Raw genomic sequence first — 17,000 nt, forward strand, 5'->3', positions numbered from 1 at the left:
TCCGTGTTGTACTAAATCACGAGCTCGAGTTGGGCTAGTTGGTGCTAGACACTCGGACTAAAAAAACTCGAACTTGATTCGAGCTCGATACAACAAACTCGAGCTCGACTCGACTTGTTTAATTCATTTAACTCATTTCTGTTAAGTATGTCTTGTTTCTTTTAACTTGTTAACTAATTTCACTTGTTTAGTTACTACTCAGTTAACTATTCTCTCGTTATAATTCAACATTCATTATGTATCTAGTCGAGTTTAAAGGAGTCAAGTTCTTGGAACTCAAACTCGACACGTTTAACATTGCGAGCATACAATCGAGTTCAACCCGTATATAAATGAATCGAACTCGAGTTGAGTTTTGATGAGCGAGTTCGTGTTGAGCTTGAGCTGGCTCGACTCATTGTATATCCCTAGTAAAATCGTCTGTCAAATAAACAGTGTGATTTAGCATGTGGATTGCAGATTCACACATGAATGAAAAAACCACGGATTTGTAATCCGAATAGGAGAGGGGAGATGGGACCAAGAATCTATGGATCTTCGTAGATCTCAAGCACAGTCTACAATTATTCCACAGACCAGGTCAACTTGAACAAATAAAAGAAATATCACATTCTAAATGCATTTCTAAGTGTTACTTCATGGGGCCATGGGCGTATAGCAAATCAAAACTTCTTAACCAACCAGCTAACTGTGTATGGCTTGTCTTAAAACTAAAAAGAGCCGATGATGGAAGAAAATCATCAACTCCACACCGCGAGAATTAAAGACAAGAAAGAAGAGATCGTCATGACCATGTGGGTCTCACAGTTTGCACCCTTCTTACCAGTACCAAAACAAACCATTTAGTAATTTGCCATTGGAAAATGATCGCGTGCACTAAGTAGAGCAATAATACACTTCAAGTGATTAATTTCAAATGGTTTGTGGTTGTGTTAGACTGCACGTAGAGGATCTTCATATTTAATTTCCGCTGATCGTGTTCATAATATCTTATTAGTGCATCAATATTGCTTTTTTCTTTAGATTTAGAAATCAACGTTTTCAAAATCTTTAATTTAGAAAATCCAATTTGTATATCAAGAAAGTAGTAAATCTTACAAGAGGTTCTCATTTTAAAAAGTGTGGGATGAAAGTTTGAACTTTGAAGAGTAAATTGTCACTTCGCGGGGATTCGTATAGTAATAAGAAGAATGGTGGACTCAATAGCATATTCTGCTGCTGTCACGCAGAGGAGACAGGAGTACTATATTGCATAAAGTGTTTGTTTTGTTTAACTGGCCGAAGCTTTCATTCAACCATGTCTCTTTTATATTATGTGTCTCTTTTATAATATGAGACTTGCTTTTGGTACTTTGAGGTGTGATGTTTGCTTTTGGTACTTTGAGGTGTGATGTTCATCGAGCTTCAACTTGTACATCAGTAGTCCCCCCATTGAATCACACCCCCATTGAATCACAGAAACATGACATTGTAAAATTAAAACAGACATTAATTGACACTACCAAACTCCACTTCATCAGTTGTGTCAACCTGGAGAACAATGTTTTTTTTTTTGTCTCTCAAACTAAGAAAATTTGCTTGAGACCCTTTCTTGATGAATTCTAGAAAAGGGACCCTTACTCGACAGCTTTTATAAAAATAATGATTTTTATTAAAAATTGTAAAAGATCATTTCTTTCTTAATTATGATCAAACAGTAAGTCCATAAACAATACATGTTCCAAATATTTTTTTATTCCATGGTTTTCAAGCATATGCAAAACACGTCACTCCTGGTTTGCAAAAAATGAACTCACGATTATGAAATTCAACTACAGTCCATGGCACTAGTGGATATCGGAGGCACTTGTCCTTGTAGTTTATTGATAATTACTAAATACGATAGCTAGTCGACAAATGGTCCGCTGGATTTAAACGAAGTTCGAGCTGAGCTAATCAGTCTGGTAACCAGACGTTGCCATGCCCAGTGAAAACAATTCCACTTAGCAAGCCTTACAAGATGAAAGATTCTAAACGATCGACGATGTAAATATAAAAGAAGCAGAGAAGAAGGGGGGAATTCAGATCAAAGCCCTTTGAGGAGTAGAGAAGCAGTAAAAACTATTCACAATTTTATGGGGACCCAACTTTTCCCATGTGAAAACAAGAGGTGCCCATGAAAAGGAAGCCATGACTACTTTTTTGGGCAGCCACAGTTTTCCCACCACACCAAGTCAATTGGGTAATGGATGAAGACTCATGTGGTGAATCCAAGACAGTTCAGTCCTTTCCATCTGCTTTTCTAATAGGTTACGGCGTTTATCTTTCACAGTTTGGCGATGGTGATTCGGCTGCAACTTGCAGGACGAACCGTGTCAGGATCCTTAATAGGAACTTCCATGAAAAGCCTCATGCCGTGAGTCCTAAATGGTATGCCTCATCCAACGCTCTGCTCAGCTTTGCTAATTGATTGGTCAGATTGAATCATCAAGCACACGAAAGATAATTAATATACAGTCCATTTGAAGATGTTATCATGAAATCATCTTCATCCGAGGTCGAGCCTTTTGCTTTTAGGCTTTTAACCGCGCCTTTAGATTCTAGCCATCAGATTCGACCAATCAGCTTGTACGCACGTTCGGGAACAAGCCTTGACTCACAAGATTTAGTGCATATCACGTGAACCATGTGACATCTTACTTGTTTTCTCGAAAAGGCTGCCTCTGAGAATCGAGGGAGAGAAGAAAGATCATGGCCGCCCTTTATGAAGGCAGTTGGCGATCTTTTGCTACTGCGGCTGAGATCAGGACCGTTGATACAGATAAACAAATATGGGTATGCCAGTCATTATGGACAGACAGAAGCGAGGCGTTGAGTCCTTGAGTGCCTGAGAGAGCCTGTCCCGTCAACGTCTGGGGAATGGGATTCCCGAGGGCATACAAGTCGACGCCATTGAATTTGCTTACCTCACGAGTGCTGCACTTCATTTCATCCATTCAATGAGTTTTACACTCATTTTCATCCATTGGACGTTTCTGCAGTGATTTTACTTGTGAGGTGAAGTAAGCTTTTCAGACAAGGCAGAGTGGTGTCCAACGCTCATATTCGTACTTGATGCTAATTCCGTCTGTTTCTAGTTAGTATTAGTTTCTTCTTGTCAATTAATCCTTTTCTAATTTAGCGCCGGTGTCTGAACTGCTTCCTTTCTATTGTAACTCCTAAATTCTTGGTAGTAGTCATTGTTGCTGGGTATTTTCCAGTCCTGAGTGGCTATTTCCGCCTCATGATTTAGCGATGGGATCCCAGTTCTACGGCTGGTTCAGTTGGTTGTATGCTACTCGTAGCCATGGCGGCACCCAAATCTACATTGCTTCTCCATCTTATATTTTGAGATCTATTACTGAACACTGGATGTTGAATTTTTCTGGCTTGCTTGTCTTCCCTTCCCTATAGAATCAATTGGGTCTTTCTTTTCTTGCTGTCGCTTCAATTTGAAACGATCTCGGAGGATGCGTTTACAGGCTGCACGTTTGTTGGCATCTAAATTGCTTCCCCAACCCTCTCGTTAGTTATTTTCTTGTAGTCAAGCCTGTCCCGGGAAAATTGTCCAGGTTCACTTAAGTCTCTCACCATGAGGATTGTTCTGCTAGCTCCCGCGATATTCCTTCTTTCTTGGCTTACAGGGCAAGAAGTCTTGGGGCAAAACACCACTGGTGTAGCTGCCAGGCAGAAGGTTGTGAACGTTGGTGCTTTGTTCGCCTTCAACTCCACCATCGGGAGAGCAGCAAAAACAGCCATTCAGGCAGCAGTCGATGACGTGAATGCAAATCCTAGCATTCTACAGGGCACAAAGCTTAACGTGGTGGCCATGGATACCACGTGCAATGGTTTTCATGGAACTGTGGAAGGTATAACTATTCAATTGCCCTCCCTCCACCTTCCTTTCGGATTCTAGGAATTGGCAATATTTTCACGATCTTGACCTGCCTTTTGAAGATGGAACTGTTGATTTCTTTTGTTTGCTTTAGCATCAAGAATAGATATACATATTATATCTTATTATTTCTTTAATCAAGTTTAGAATGGTCCCTGGGGGGTGGACATCTAACCGGTATAGGCCATCTCCCAGCTAAGCTTACTATGACTTAGTATATCCACGTATTGCACTATATCAGCCATCATTTCATATACTGCTGGCAAGCTCCTTTTCACATTGTTGGATGAGTTGCAGAGGCGCCTTTCTTTTTCATAGCCTTCGTGACCAGAAGGCGACCATTTTTTTGTCGTATAACGCACCTGCTATATATTCTGTCTACTTTTCTGTTGATGCTTGTCGTGCTTTATGTAGAAAGGTTTTGGCGTGTAGAAATGAAATGATAGTCCCCACGTCGACACTTTGGATGAAAAGTTGATTGGCACAAAAAAAAATCAAGCAGGAGCTTTGCTGAAGCCCCATAAAAATGGGGAAGCAAGGCTTGAAGTTTGGTCATATCCTAGCCATACTAGAAAATGGAATAGATCACTTGGAAAATCGTGTTGAAAAATTGGCTGTTGTTCAGTAGAAGTCATGGTAGTAAGAATGGACTAACTTCTTGCTTCCCAGAGTTTGAAACATGACACTTGTATTTGCAGCTTTGGAACTTCTGGAGAAAGATGTCTTGGCAATAATCGGTCCTCAATCCTCAGTAGTTGGTCATCTACTTTCCCACATTGTCAATGAGCTTCAAGTGCCTCTGTTGTCATTTTCTGCCACTGACCCAACACTCTCTGCTTTGCAATATCCTTTCTTTCTGCGGACAACACAGAGTGACTATTTCCAGATGAAAGGAGTCGCTGATCTGATTGACTATTATGGATGGAAGCAAGTTATAGCTATATTTATGGATGATGACTATGGGAGAAGTGGGATATCAGCATTGGGTGATGCACTCTCAATGAAACGTATTAAAATTTCCTATAAAGCTGCACTGATGCCTGGTGCTGATGCAAATTCCATTAAAGGCACATTGAACAAAGTTAATTTGATGGAATCCAGGGTGTTTGTTGTTCACACAAGTCCAGATTCAGGTTTAAAAATATTTTCTGTGGCTAAAAGCTTGGGCATGATGAGCAGTGGCTACGTGTGGATTGCAACAGATTGGCTAGCTTGTTTTCTGGATTCATCTGAACCAATTAAGGGTAGCACAAAAGACATTCTTCAAGGAATTGTGGCATTTCGTCAGCATATACCAGATTCAAGCCTTAAAAAGAAATTTTCTTCTAGATGGAACTCTCTTGTTAAGCAGGGGAGAGCTGATTCTGGTTTGAATTCATATGCGTTTTGTGCATATGATACTATCTGGATGATTGCTTATGCAATCAATGACTTTCTGAACGGAAAAGGGAATCTTACTTTCTCCAATGATCCAAACCTGCATGATTTGAGTGGAAGCACACTTAAACTGTCAACACTCAAGGTATTTGATGGAGGCCAGCAATTGCTTCAGATATTGACACAGACTAACTTCACGGGTCTAACTGGTCAGGTCCAGTATAATTCAGATAAAGACCTCATGCATCCAGCATATGATCTCATTAATTTTGCTGGAACAGGTTCTAGGATAATAGGATATTGGTCTAATTATTCTGGTCTATCAATTGCTCCACCTGAAAAATTATATGATATGCCACCAAATACTTCGAGCAGTAGCCAACAGCTTTACAGTGTTTTATGGCCTGGTGAAACATCGAAAAAACCACGTGGATGGGTGTTCCCTAACAATGGGAAGCCATTGAGGATTGGTGTCCCTTACAGAGTAAGTTACACACAGATGGTAAAGAAGGGAAGTGGATCCCAACAAGCAGAAGGTTTTTGCATAGATGTGTTTGAGGCTGCAGTAGCAAAGCTACCTTATGCTGTACCCCACCGATATATATTCTATGGAGATGGCAAAAAGAATCCAAGCTACAATGAACTTGTTAATATGGTTGCATCAAACGTCAGTATTGTTATGACCTTTTCCTAGCCTTCCATGAATTATTTTTGAATTTTTACAGGCTTGTGTCTCCCATACTGATTGATGTTACTTGCATCTTTTGCCATCTTCAGAAATTTGATGCTGCTGTTGGGGACATTGCGATTGTAACAAACAGGACAAAAATCGTTGATTTTACACAGCCCTTTGCTGAATCTGGTCTTGTTATAGTTGCTCCAGTGAAGGAGATCCAATCAAGTCCGTGGTCTTTCCTCAAGCCATTCACATGGCAGATGTGGTTGGTTACTGGAGTTTCATTTCTCTTTGTTGGTGCGGTCATTTGGATACTTGAGCACCGAACAAATCAAGAATTCCGAGGGCCACCACGACAGCAGCTGGTCACAGTGTTTTGGTAATATCATCTTCTCAACTCCCTTTTTTTCCAGATTTCCCATTTGAAGGCGGATCAATATTTTGTTACTTTCTCTTGAATCACTTTGTCAGGTGTATAACCTAAGTTTATATTAATCTATATATTTTGTTTCTCTTTTACATTTATCTAATTTTCTTTGTGAGCTTTTTTCAAGTTTTTTTCATGTTATTGTCTTCTTTGTAGCCTGTAATTATCTTTGAGTAAATAATGTCTCTTGTGCTAAAGGCTGCATGGCTTGCTTTTGAACACAAGAAAAAGTATACAGCTCTAATTTTCCAACCCCAAAACCATAAGGAGTCAAACATGCAGAAAATTGAATATAATTGCTTCTGAATCTCTGTTCTATGTTTTGTCGCTACTAATCTTTGAGATTTGCCATTTAGTTAATCGTGAAAACTTACTTGCAACCCTACTTCATCTGTCGTCAATTTTTGGTTTATATTTTGATTGCCATGACGGAAGATGTCTACACACAAATGTCTCTATCGTTGTAGTTGTTGTTTTACTTCATAAATCTTTGTTAATAGATGATGCAATGAAATACACTAGAACTATGAAAAACAAACTTAAAGTAAATATTGCTAATTAACCATTATGATAGATCTCTTATCTTCAAGCCTAACAGATATTGCTTTCTTTTTCTCTTGTAGGATAGCCATCATCACATGTGAAACTAACAGTGTGAACAGCATAAAACAATTAGCATCCAGCCGTCCATTTCTTGCTCCAAACTTTCAGAGTAAAAGGAACAAAGAAAAAAATGAACCTGGAAGCAGCTGTATAGCATTATGACATCTAACGCTTTCTATATTTCCTTTTTCTTTTTGGTGTGAAAAAGTGTTTTCTAGTTTCAAAACATACAAAAAAATAAAAAAATAAAAACCTGAAGCAGCTTGCAGCATAATAGCATCCGCCCCTTATATGTTTTTCTTTTATCTCGAAAGTGCAAAGGTCTGATAATCATATTGGGAGTTTAATTCTTTATCCTGTCCACAAACTTTCTAAATATAGTAATGATATGAAGATTAAAGATGAAACACATCATTGTGGAAGGGAAAGTCAAGACGAAAGCCAATAGCATAGTTGTTGATGACTTCACATCAGCAGCAATATCATGATGCCAAGGCAGATTATCAGATCATGACTCAGACCCCTCCAGTTGAGGTGTAGATAGTCGGACCTTGTTGCTTCAGGATTATGAATTGGAGATCTTAAGGGATCTATCTGATGAAAAATTCCACGAATACACATGCATGCGCAAACACGTCTGTATTTATCCAACAGATTGACAAATTATGTATATTGGTTCAGAGCCTACAGGCTGCCAACCATGTGGCCATGGCTCATCTGTGCAGTCTTTTATTATAATATAATAGTACCTTTGTGGCTTGTATAAGTCATGCAGTAAGCAAATGGAGAATTACATAGAATTGTCATGTATATATAGTCCAATGCATATATAATTTTTATGTGATATCTGGTTGCAGGGAAGTTTTACTAGTTTCAACCCATTTCTAACGGTTTTTTTTTTTTTTTGCAGGTTTGGCCTTTTAACAATGTTTTTTGCTCACAGTAAGTAGATCCCTAAGGCAATTATTATTGCTTCAATTAGATTTTAAACTTCCGAGTCATCTCTAAATCAAATTTGCCGTAGCTACCATGGAATTCTACAGCATGTTATTCAAACTGATATGTCATATCCTGAACTTGTTGCAGAAGAGAATACAGTTAGCGCACTGGGGCGTATGGTGCTAGTGATATGGCTGTTTGTGGTCCTTATTATCAACTCAAGCTACACTGCAAGTTTGACATCAATTCTCACAGTGCAGCAGCTTTCATCTGGGATTGATGGGCTAGACAGCTTGATCTCAAGTAATTATCGAATAGGATATCAAGTTGGTTCCTTTGCTAAACAGTATATGATTGAAGAACTGAACATTGCAAGTTCAAGGCTGAAAGAACTGGGGGGACCTCAAGAATATGCTGATGCTCTATTGCTGGGACCAGCCAACGGGGGAGTTGCCGCCGTTGTCGATGAACTTCCTTACATTGAACTATTCTTGGCAAAGAATTGCAAGTTCAAGACTGTGGGACGAGAGTTCACCAAAAGTGGATGGGGATTTGTGAGTACATCTAGCTTCTAAACTAGTCATTTTCACAGAATGGCATCATGTGTTGCAACGAATGCACCTAAAACTGCTAAAATTATCACCTTTATGGCCAGAAACTTGTTCAACTTGGGTGACCTTTAAGTTGATGTTCATAGACCCCTTAATACACTGCGTAAAGTTGAACCATGAATGCCTTCTTAAAGTTAGGAAGTCAAGTGGCAACCCTCAAACCTTTCCATTTTTAGCCAAATAAGAAATCGGACATCAATCCTGGCCCGCTGCTCTTCTTTGCAACATTGGAACAACAAATGGTCTTGCTGTAATTTCCAACTAATTGATGTAAATTGACTAAACATTCTGCACAGAAGTCCAATTTCCTTTGGAAATTTTGCAAAATAAGGAGTAACTCAATTAAGATCAACTAGAGGGGAATACGTCTATTCTGCATAGACCTTCATCCGATCTGTGCGGTGAAGAAGAACCTATTTGAACTTGTAGTCTTTTGTTCGCTACAAGTCAACAAGACTGCAAGAACTAAAAATTGCTTACAAGGGATCCTGTTATACCTGCAGGTTTTTCAGAGAGACTCGCCCCTAACGGTTGATATGTCAACTGCAATCCTCTCGCTTTCAGAAGATGGTGACCTTCAAAGGATGCATGATGAGTGGTTGCCACTGACTGGGTGTGCCAAAAAGACCGATGATTCATCTCCCAACCAGCTTGGCCTCCAGAGCTTCTGGGGCCTCTTTCTCATTTGTGGGGTATTTGCCACTGTTGCACTTGCAATCTTCTTTTTGACCGTGGCTAGTCAGTACAAGAAGTTCAGCGGCAGTAATAGTGTGAGTGGTTCATATGACTCAAATGGCAGATCTAGGAAGCGATCATCTAGCATCAAGGACTTCATGGAGTTCCTGGACGTAAGGGAAGATGAAGTTTGCAAGAGAATTAAGAGTATGCAGAGTGACAAGCAGCAGGAAAGCCTAAGTTCTTGGAGTCGTAGTTTTAATGACCTATCCTTATCTCCTCCTTGACATGGAATTATGAGTTGCTCCCATGCAAGCCTGCCTAGATATATGCAGAAAGGGAAAACGAAGGTTGCCGAAACCAACTTCTCTTTCCGCAGCTAAATATATACATCAGTTGAAGGCTCAAAACTTAGTGCTGAAAAAGCGCAGAAAATTGATGAGATCATTTCATGAAGGCGTAACAGACCATGATTTGAGACTCCTTTTGTTAAACTCAGCTCTAGTCAAATTGGCTGTAAACTTCATTCAACGTTCTGATGACATTGCCGATTTTCTTCTGTACTTAGGAGTAGTTGATCTTATGAAAAGTCTGATATTCCTTGAATTGATGGCACCCTGTCTGGGAAAGTAAACGAAGTCGTTTGTTCTGAAAAATTCACTTGGAGTTGAGCCACCAGCAATTCGTCAAGGTACCAAACCAAACATGGAGTATGGTGTGGAAGGTGCTTGGTTGGGCATGTATTGCTCATGTATTCTCCCGATAACTGTAAATAATGCTGCTATTTTTTATACTTGCACGTATTTTGTGAAAACTGTGTGGGAATGTAAGCATATGTTTCCTTTTATAGTAAGATACCATACAAAATTCATGATAAAATCATTTTCTTACGTTTCTTTCCTTGGAAAAAGCTCGTTGTCTATATTTATCGTTGTGTGTTTACTGACTAACATAACTCTACTACCGAGGAAAGGTTAAATATTTTATGTATTGGATACCACGCAAATCAAGCTGCTGTTTTTTCTCTTTTGAAAAACAATCGGCGTTCATGGAATTAATTAATGTAATACATATTATTAACAAATTAGTTTACAATAAAACACATCTAAGCTTTCACGGTCAAGCAGATCAAATGCAGGATTATGTTTCTGCAAGAATGAAACACACGTGTAGTAAGTGAATTGTGCATTGTCTGTGCTTATCATGTCTGCCATTTTGTTTAACATAGAAACTTGCCTTGTATATGAATTAAAAAGGCAGTCGGCGCTGTTTCTTCTCTCTCTCTCTCTCTCTCTCTCTCTCTCGCTATATATATATATATATATATATATATATAGAGAGAGAGAGAGAGAGAGAGAGAGAAGGGAGAGAGAGTAGTTGCGTTCATGGATGAAGAAGCATTACATTTGGTAAAAGTGACGTGAATAGCAGTAGATTTGGGAACTTATACACAAAAAATATTAGCTGATCTAGCGGTTGGCTTTATTTTAGTACTTTTGCTTCATGTTTAGTATATATTTTATTCGAACGGCGAGCACGCAAACGTAATCTGAACAGACAATTAAAGACGATATTTATGAAAAAGAGAAGGGAGAAGAAAAGAAAAGTAGTGGAACTTGCCTCCTAGAGAGAAGCAAATGCTTGTTGGTGAGGATCATGTCCACGGCGCCTTAAATAACAAGCTACCCAAGAAGCCTCCCATTCCCTTTCAACATAAGAATATATTTTCCATGAACAGAAATATAAGAGAATTCCTTATGAAACAATTAACTTTCTATAAACCATATAAAACCTACTCTATACATTCGACATGCATGATTTTTTTTTAATCAACTAAAAATGTTAACATTTTATATCTATCTATACAACTAAATTTATTTGACAGACAGAAAGCGCTAAGAAGCAAGTTAAATTAAGAGGCATGATTGATTGTACATTTTCTGTATACCTTAAATATCAAATCTACTAGTCATTTTTTGAAATCCAAAAAAACGATATAAATCTCTTCAATTCAAAGATGATTTACTAGATGTCTTTCACTAGCCAAGGCAGCTAGGGCACCCAGCTAAGGCTCTCAACTAGGCCAGCTAAGGCGGACCCATCCTTTCATCTTTACATTGTTTCTTGGGTGGGCAGGTTTGTCAGCTTGTTGTAATAAAGTTTTTACTTGGCTCAGCTAGAAAGTAAAAACCACATAGTACTAGTCACAATGTGTTTGGAAGACGCAGCTGTCACAAAGAAAACTAGAGACTCTTGTGATTTCTGTGGGCGTCAACCCTCTGTATAAGCCTAACCAGGCATAGGCCCCGAAACTCGCCGGTAAAGAGTCCCCGAAACTCGCCGGTAAAGAGTCAGATGGCTGGTGATTACCTCAACCTCCTATGTACACCCAAGTAAACCCTAGGTTGGGTACTAAACACAGAGTTTAAGGCTCTTGAGTTATTGACAAACTTTTTTTTTTTTTTGAATTTGTAATGTTTACTTAGGGGAAATGTAGACCCCTCAAGGCTATACGTATATGCTTTCAATGTTTTGGCTTGCTTTGGGGCCCGAGTAAACCTATAAGTGAGTAACAAACTTAGTCGAGATCATAGTTACAAATAACTTCTATGAATTTTAAATGGTGAGGTTTTTTCTTTTTATAATATGGTGAACTTGAAAAATATGGGAAAAAGAGGAGAAAAACGGTATTTTTAAAACAAATAAAAAAACTGAAAATAAAATAAGTAAGAAAATAATAACACAAACAGTAGATTTGTAACAAACAAAAAATAAAAAATAAAAAAAACTGTTTGGTATTAAAAAAAAATGAAAAAAGGTGAAAAACACGAAAAAAAAATGTTAAAAACGTATTTTTTCGTTTTAAACGTTTTTTTTTTCAAGTTTTTTTTGTATTTTTTTCAAAAATAACCCATTTTTTGTGACCATTGTCCAGATGTATACATCTGAAACCCAAAAAGAACATATAGTAACCCGGCCAAGCCTGAATGGTTTAGTCACATCAAATGACATTTTAGTACATTCACAATCGGCCGGTCGCCGAACATCATACATGAAAGATGCTAAGACATTCCTACGACATCCGGTCCATTTGCAGCTCTACGTTTAGTCAATGTTTCTTCTTCTTCAATGATCCGCCATCCACGCCAAGTGGTATGAACAGAGGGAGGGCTCTATAGTCTATACTGTCTGCTTGTTACTAAAAGTCTACACTAATTGATAGATCCGGCAATCAATCAAGAGGAAGTACCAAAATTTTTCCAAAGGCAAGGATTCAAGGGCTCATATTTTCTCTAAAATCAGATGTCACTAGCATGACTTTGACGAAGAGTGAATCAAACATGTCCCGAAAATCCAAAGAAAAACAGTGAGTTCCTCCAATGCCATAGTATTAAATGAGAAAAATGTTACTACATGCCAATGGCCTACCAAACTTGATAGAATATCACAAAAAATGTTAGGAACTAAAATAATCTTGCCTGTTACAATGTCCTTGTCAATCTCTCCTACTCCCATCCAACTGCATGTTTTGATATAAGAACACTTCTTTTCTCTTTAAGAACAAATTTTTGCATTGTTTACCAGAAAGGGAATTGGGTTTTTGAACTTCTTTTTGGTAACTCATTTTCTTTTTTTTGGGTTATATATATTTGCCTGTCCTCTCTAAGTTTTTATTTTTCTTTTCAAATTGTGAATACATTGAGGAGAGTACACTGATAGCAATAGAATGTCAAACAAACGAAAGGTTTTCATTTGATATGATTTCTTCTCTCATAAATATGCAAATCAATAAGATCTTATTTGGGAAAATACAAAATTTTGCCTTCTTAGTTAAACGATACCCAAAAGAGTAGAAATATCACTTTCAAATTAGGCTCAGTTTTTCACGTGAAATAAGGAATAATTTAAACTACAAGTTTAAATAGACCTGTATCAAGAAATTGAAAAACTACAGGTCTCCTAGGTGAGAATTTCATTTAAAACAATTCAATCTTTTCCTTTTTTTTTAAGACAAAAGAAATTCAATCTTTCGTTTTCTTTTCTTTTTTAATGTAAAAAAAAAAAAACAATTCAATCTTTTCAATCACGTTGTATGCAGTAGCCAACCAACGTGGCCAAATCTGGAACCCATTAATCAACCCAACGCCGGTCCCTCTCTGCCTGAAAATTAAAAGATAATGAACAACATGGCCCCAAGTGTCAAAATGTCAGCTGAACACCTCATTAAAAAAATTAAAGTTTTTGGGATCAGGCTGTTGGATCTAAAATTAAATGAGAAAGTTAGATGCTGCCCTACCATTATTAGGCTGCTAGAGATTTGATGCCCTAAGGAGATATTTGATTATGGAGATCCATAGATCTGATGTAACATGTTTGATTGACACACCATGGTAAAATTCTTGGTTCATCAAACTAAATATCTTAATTGGTCATTTGTATTCGAAACCCTCGCTTATAAAAAAAAGATCTGATCTTAAATTCATGGATCTCAAATCTTAAGAAGCTTATATCAACGTTAATCAAACGCCCCTCAGATGATTGTCCGAAGCAAAAATATGCATAATTTTTTATTGGGCTGCAAAAACATGCATAATTTTTTCCAGCAATGGGATCTTTTAATGAATTAGGTTGAGAGAAGATAAAACCAATGAACAGATTGGTTTGGTAGAAGATAAGTTTTGAGTACCAGATACGTCAGCCGCATGTTGTATCATAAATATCCGCTCATTGATTACAAACCTAAATTAGTGACTTCTGTAAGAGCTTGTAAGAAAAATCACATGGTATTCTGCCAAAGATCGTAAAACTTCTTTGTTTGCTAAAATAGATGGAAGCATCACACCATCCGTGAGAGATCCGGAGGTTTGAAATAGAAATAAGATGTGTCGTTCGACATTTTGAAGATTGCTAAAAGAGGAATTGAAAAAATTAAATGCGATATTATTAATTGGTTGTCTTCAATATGTCCCCTCATTTTTTTGGTTCCTCTTCGAGCCAGTGGCAGAGCCAGAAAAATTGGCTGGAAGGGCACTCGTTTAAAAATACTTATTTATATCTAACAGGGGCATATATATATATATATATATATATATAAAGATACCTATTTAAAAATAAGAAAAATTTAAAAGACACACATCAGTTACCATGTGGCTCCACCACTGATTCGTTATTGTTTGCTCGGTATAATAGCATCAGAGAATTCCGAGGCTAATGCATTGGTTTCTGAAGCTTATGCTTCTTTAGGCTTCCACTGAAGATTGATACCTACAAAAATTGAACTCATGACCAGCTTTGTATTACCTGCTGGCCCACCAACTTCACCAAACATCTTCCAAATTAATATGGTGCAATTATTTATACAAATCTTGGGAGAGGTTATGCATTTTTCTTTAAAAAATAATATGTAATTTGTATTTTTAAAATTTGCATTGGTAAATAAGAAACATTAAACCTAACTCCCACAAATTGGAAAAGAAAAAAAAAATTCTGCTATGATCATAGACGTGCGGTGATCGTAGCCGGTTCGTCCAGTCGTGAGCTTATCATAAATTATTATTGCTTTGTGCTTGGTCCAACCACAGACAAGGAACCGGCTGAAGTAGATGTTGAATTTTCAATTTATGTGTCTAAATCATGACAGAAACGTTCCTACGACTCCTTTCCATGAAAATTTAACTCCCTTAAAATTTCAATAAAAAAGTGTCGGTAGGACTGCCTCAAAGCTGAAAGGCATGGGCATCCAATTCTTTGGATCTAAATAAGAGAAAGCATCATTCCTTTGGCAACATGGATGAACTTGTCAAAAGAAACAAGTGGATCATAGAAAAAGTCTCATAATAATAAAGTTTTCAAGTCAGGACTCTTTTTAGGTGAGCAAGGGGATTACTTTTTCTTCTTTTTTTACTTTTTTTCACAAGAGAGTCCAAGTTCTCACTCAATTTTTGTATGCATAAAGTACAAAGTCTGCTTTTAAGTACTTTAAGGTGTCATTATATATATATATATATATATAATTGATATACCAATAATTTAAAATAAAAACTGACCACTTATCAATCTATCTGTTATGCCAATCCCCTTAAAACTTGCACGAGAGGAAAGACCCCTGCCTTGTGTATGTTGAATATCTATCAGAGTTTGCATTTTCCTTACTTTATTAAATATGAGCATATATTAGAGAGAAAAAAATCTTAACATTTAACTACTGGTTTCTTTACCTCCCACTAAATTGAGTTTGGTATTAAGTAGAAGAAAAGTTTTAATTTCATGTGAATATGAGTAGAAAAATCTTTTTTAATATTTTCATATACAAATTAGAGAAAAACACTACCGGATAAAAAAAAAATCAAAGGCCGTCGGATTTAGGAAATGAGATTGTGGGCATCATCAGATCACACAGGTAGGCAGCACGTGAGCACCGGCTTTATATTAATGACAACCTCGCCATACTTCCCATCTTCCTGCAGAAAAAGAATGTCCCGGTTTTTCCCGTTTTCTCATAAAGAGAGCACGTAATAACCATGGAAAAAGCAAGATGTTTATTAATATTACTATTGTAACTGATTGATCATTGTTTAAAAAGATGTAAAGCCAATAAAAAATACGTCGATTGAAGCATTTCTTTTTTAGCACTTCAGCAAAATGCTGATCCCTTTTAACATTATTCATAACAAAAAATTGAAGGTAAGAACAGTAGTCTTGCTTTTAGAACGTCCTTTCAGGCGAGTCTGAATGATACCAACAATGAGTTTTGTCAAAATTCATTGTTTGCCAAACTTATTATTACATGACCATGCAAATCAAAAAAACTAGTTCTTACAAAACCAAGTTCGAAGTATACTTAAACCAACTTTTCAAAATCATCAAGAACAGAAAAATGAAACTATATGGTAGCTATTTTCTTGCCTAAAACTGTAAACTTGGTACAAAACTATTCCCATTTTGTTAGGAAAAAAAGATCACATTTAGTAAGCCAAATTCATTTCATAACATTGAGTTTTCTACCCAGATCTCGAAACAGTGTCTTGAACCTGTCTGCCTTGAAAGTAAGGGAAAAAGGAGTTTTAAAAGGTGTCTTGATTCCAAAACATCGATATAAAACACGATCTAAAACATCAAACGAGCTCTTTAGCATTGATTCGTAGATTCTTGATGTGAAGATTGCACCATATATTTGGAGAACAAGAAGAATGTGAAATAAAAATGTCCAAAGATGGAAAAATTATCAAAACATTTTTCTTTTGTTTGAGAAATATGAATAGTAGTCTTATCGGTACGTACCTAACCATATTAAACCATTCTCCAAAAGTGGTCGGTACCTTTACTATCAGGGTCCACAATAGGCGAATTTACGGGAACTCCCTCACATTTTTCTACATTTGCCAGCAGATCATGGGGTGAGCAATAAAGAGGGAAGTCCCCATAAAAAAAAAAGTTTGCCTTTGTGGGAAAATTTCACAAAAGCGACCGGGTCTGATCCGAAAGTGGTCCTCCATCCTGATCCAGATATTTCCCCTTATAATAAAGGACCACTTCTTATTTTCTTTTATAAAAAAATTATATTACATATTTATAATAGATATTTATTTAAATTGGGAGGAGAGTCTGGTATTGAAAAAGGAGGAGGTTTCCGGGTCAAAGCAGGTGGACAAAATGGTAATTTATTGGGTCATTTAAAGCTACTGGGTCCCATGAGGTAGCTCGGATGTGCGGCTGGGATTGATTGTGACTCGAGGAGCCGTAGGGACTCCCCTGCCCCGGCCTCTCTAACGAGGAAAA

General features: G+C 37.3%; 1 protein-coding gene across 1 annotated transcript; it reads left to right on the plus strand.

Moving 5' to 3' along the window:
• The first annotated feature begins 2,294 nt into the window (after nucleotides 1-2,294).
• On the plus strand, nucleotides 2,295-10,100 carry LOC116264047 (glutamate receptor 3.4-like). Its single transcript, XM_031643963.2, has 6 exons — nucleotides 2,295-3,887; nucleotides 4,612-5,957; nucleotides 6,068-6,345; nucleotides 7,907-7,938; nucleotides 8,083-8,489; nucleotides 9,050-10,100. Exons 1-6 carry the CDS (start codon nucleotides 3,611-3,613, stop codon nucleotides 9,506-9,508), a joined length of 2,799 nt encoding a protein of 932 aa, XP_031499823.1. The 5' UTR covers nucleotides 2,295-3,610; the 3' UTR covers nucleotides 9,509-10,100.
• Nucleotides 10,101-17,000: the final 6,900 nt, after the last annotated feature.

Source organism: Nymphaea colorata, chromosome 11 (assembly GCF_008831285.2).
Source record: "Nymphaea colorata isolate Beijing-Zhang1983 chromosome 11, ASM883128v2, whole genome shotgun sequence".
In the NCBI taxonomy this organism is placed as follows: Eukaryota; Viridiplantae; Streptophyta; class Magnoliopsida; order Nymphaeales; family Nymphaeaceae; genus Nymphaea; species Nymphaea colorata.

What these genes read in the sequence shown, in the direction of transcription:
- LOC116264047 (XM_031643963.2), top strand. Translation starts at nt 3,611, where the DNA reads ATGAGGATTGTTCTGCTAGCTCCCGCGATATTCCTTCTTTCTTGGCTT. An exon ending in TTAATATGGTTGCATCAAAC is followed by an intron (nt 5,958 to 6,067) that starts GTCAGTATTGTT and finishes TGCCATCTTCAG; the next exon opens with AAATTTGATGCTGCTGTTGG. An exon ending in AACAATGTTTTTTGCTCACA is followed by an intron (nt 7,939 to 8,082) that starts GTAAGTAGATCC and finishes AACTTGTTGCAG; the next exon opens with AAGAGAATACAGTTAGCGCA.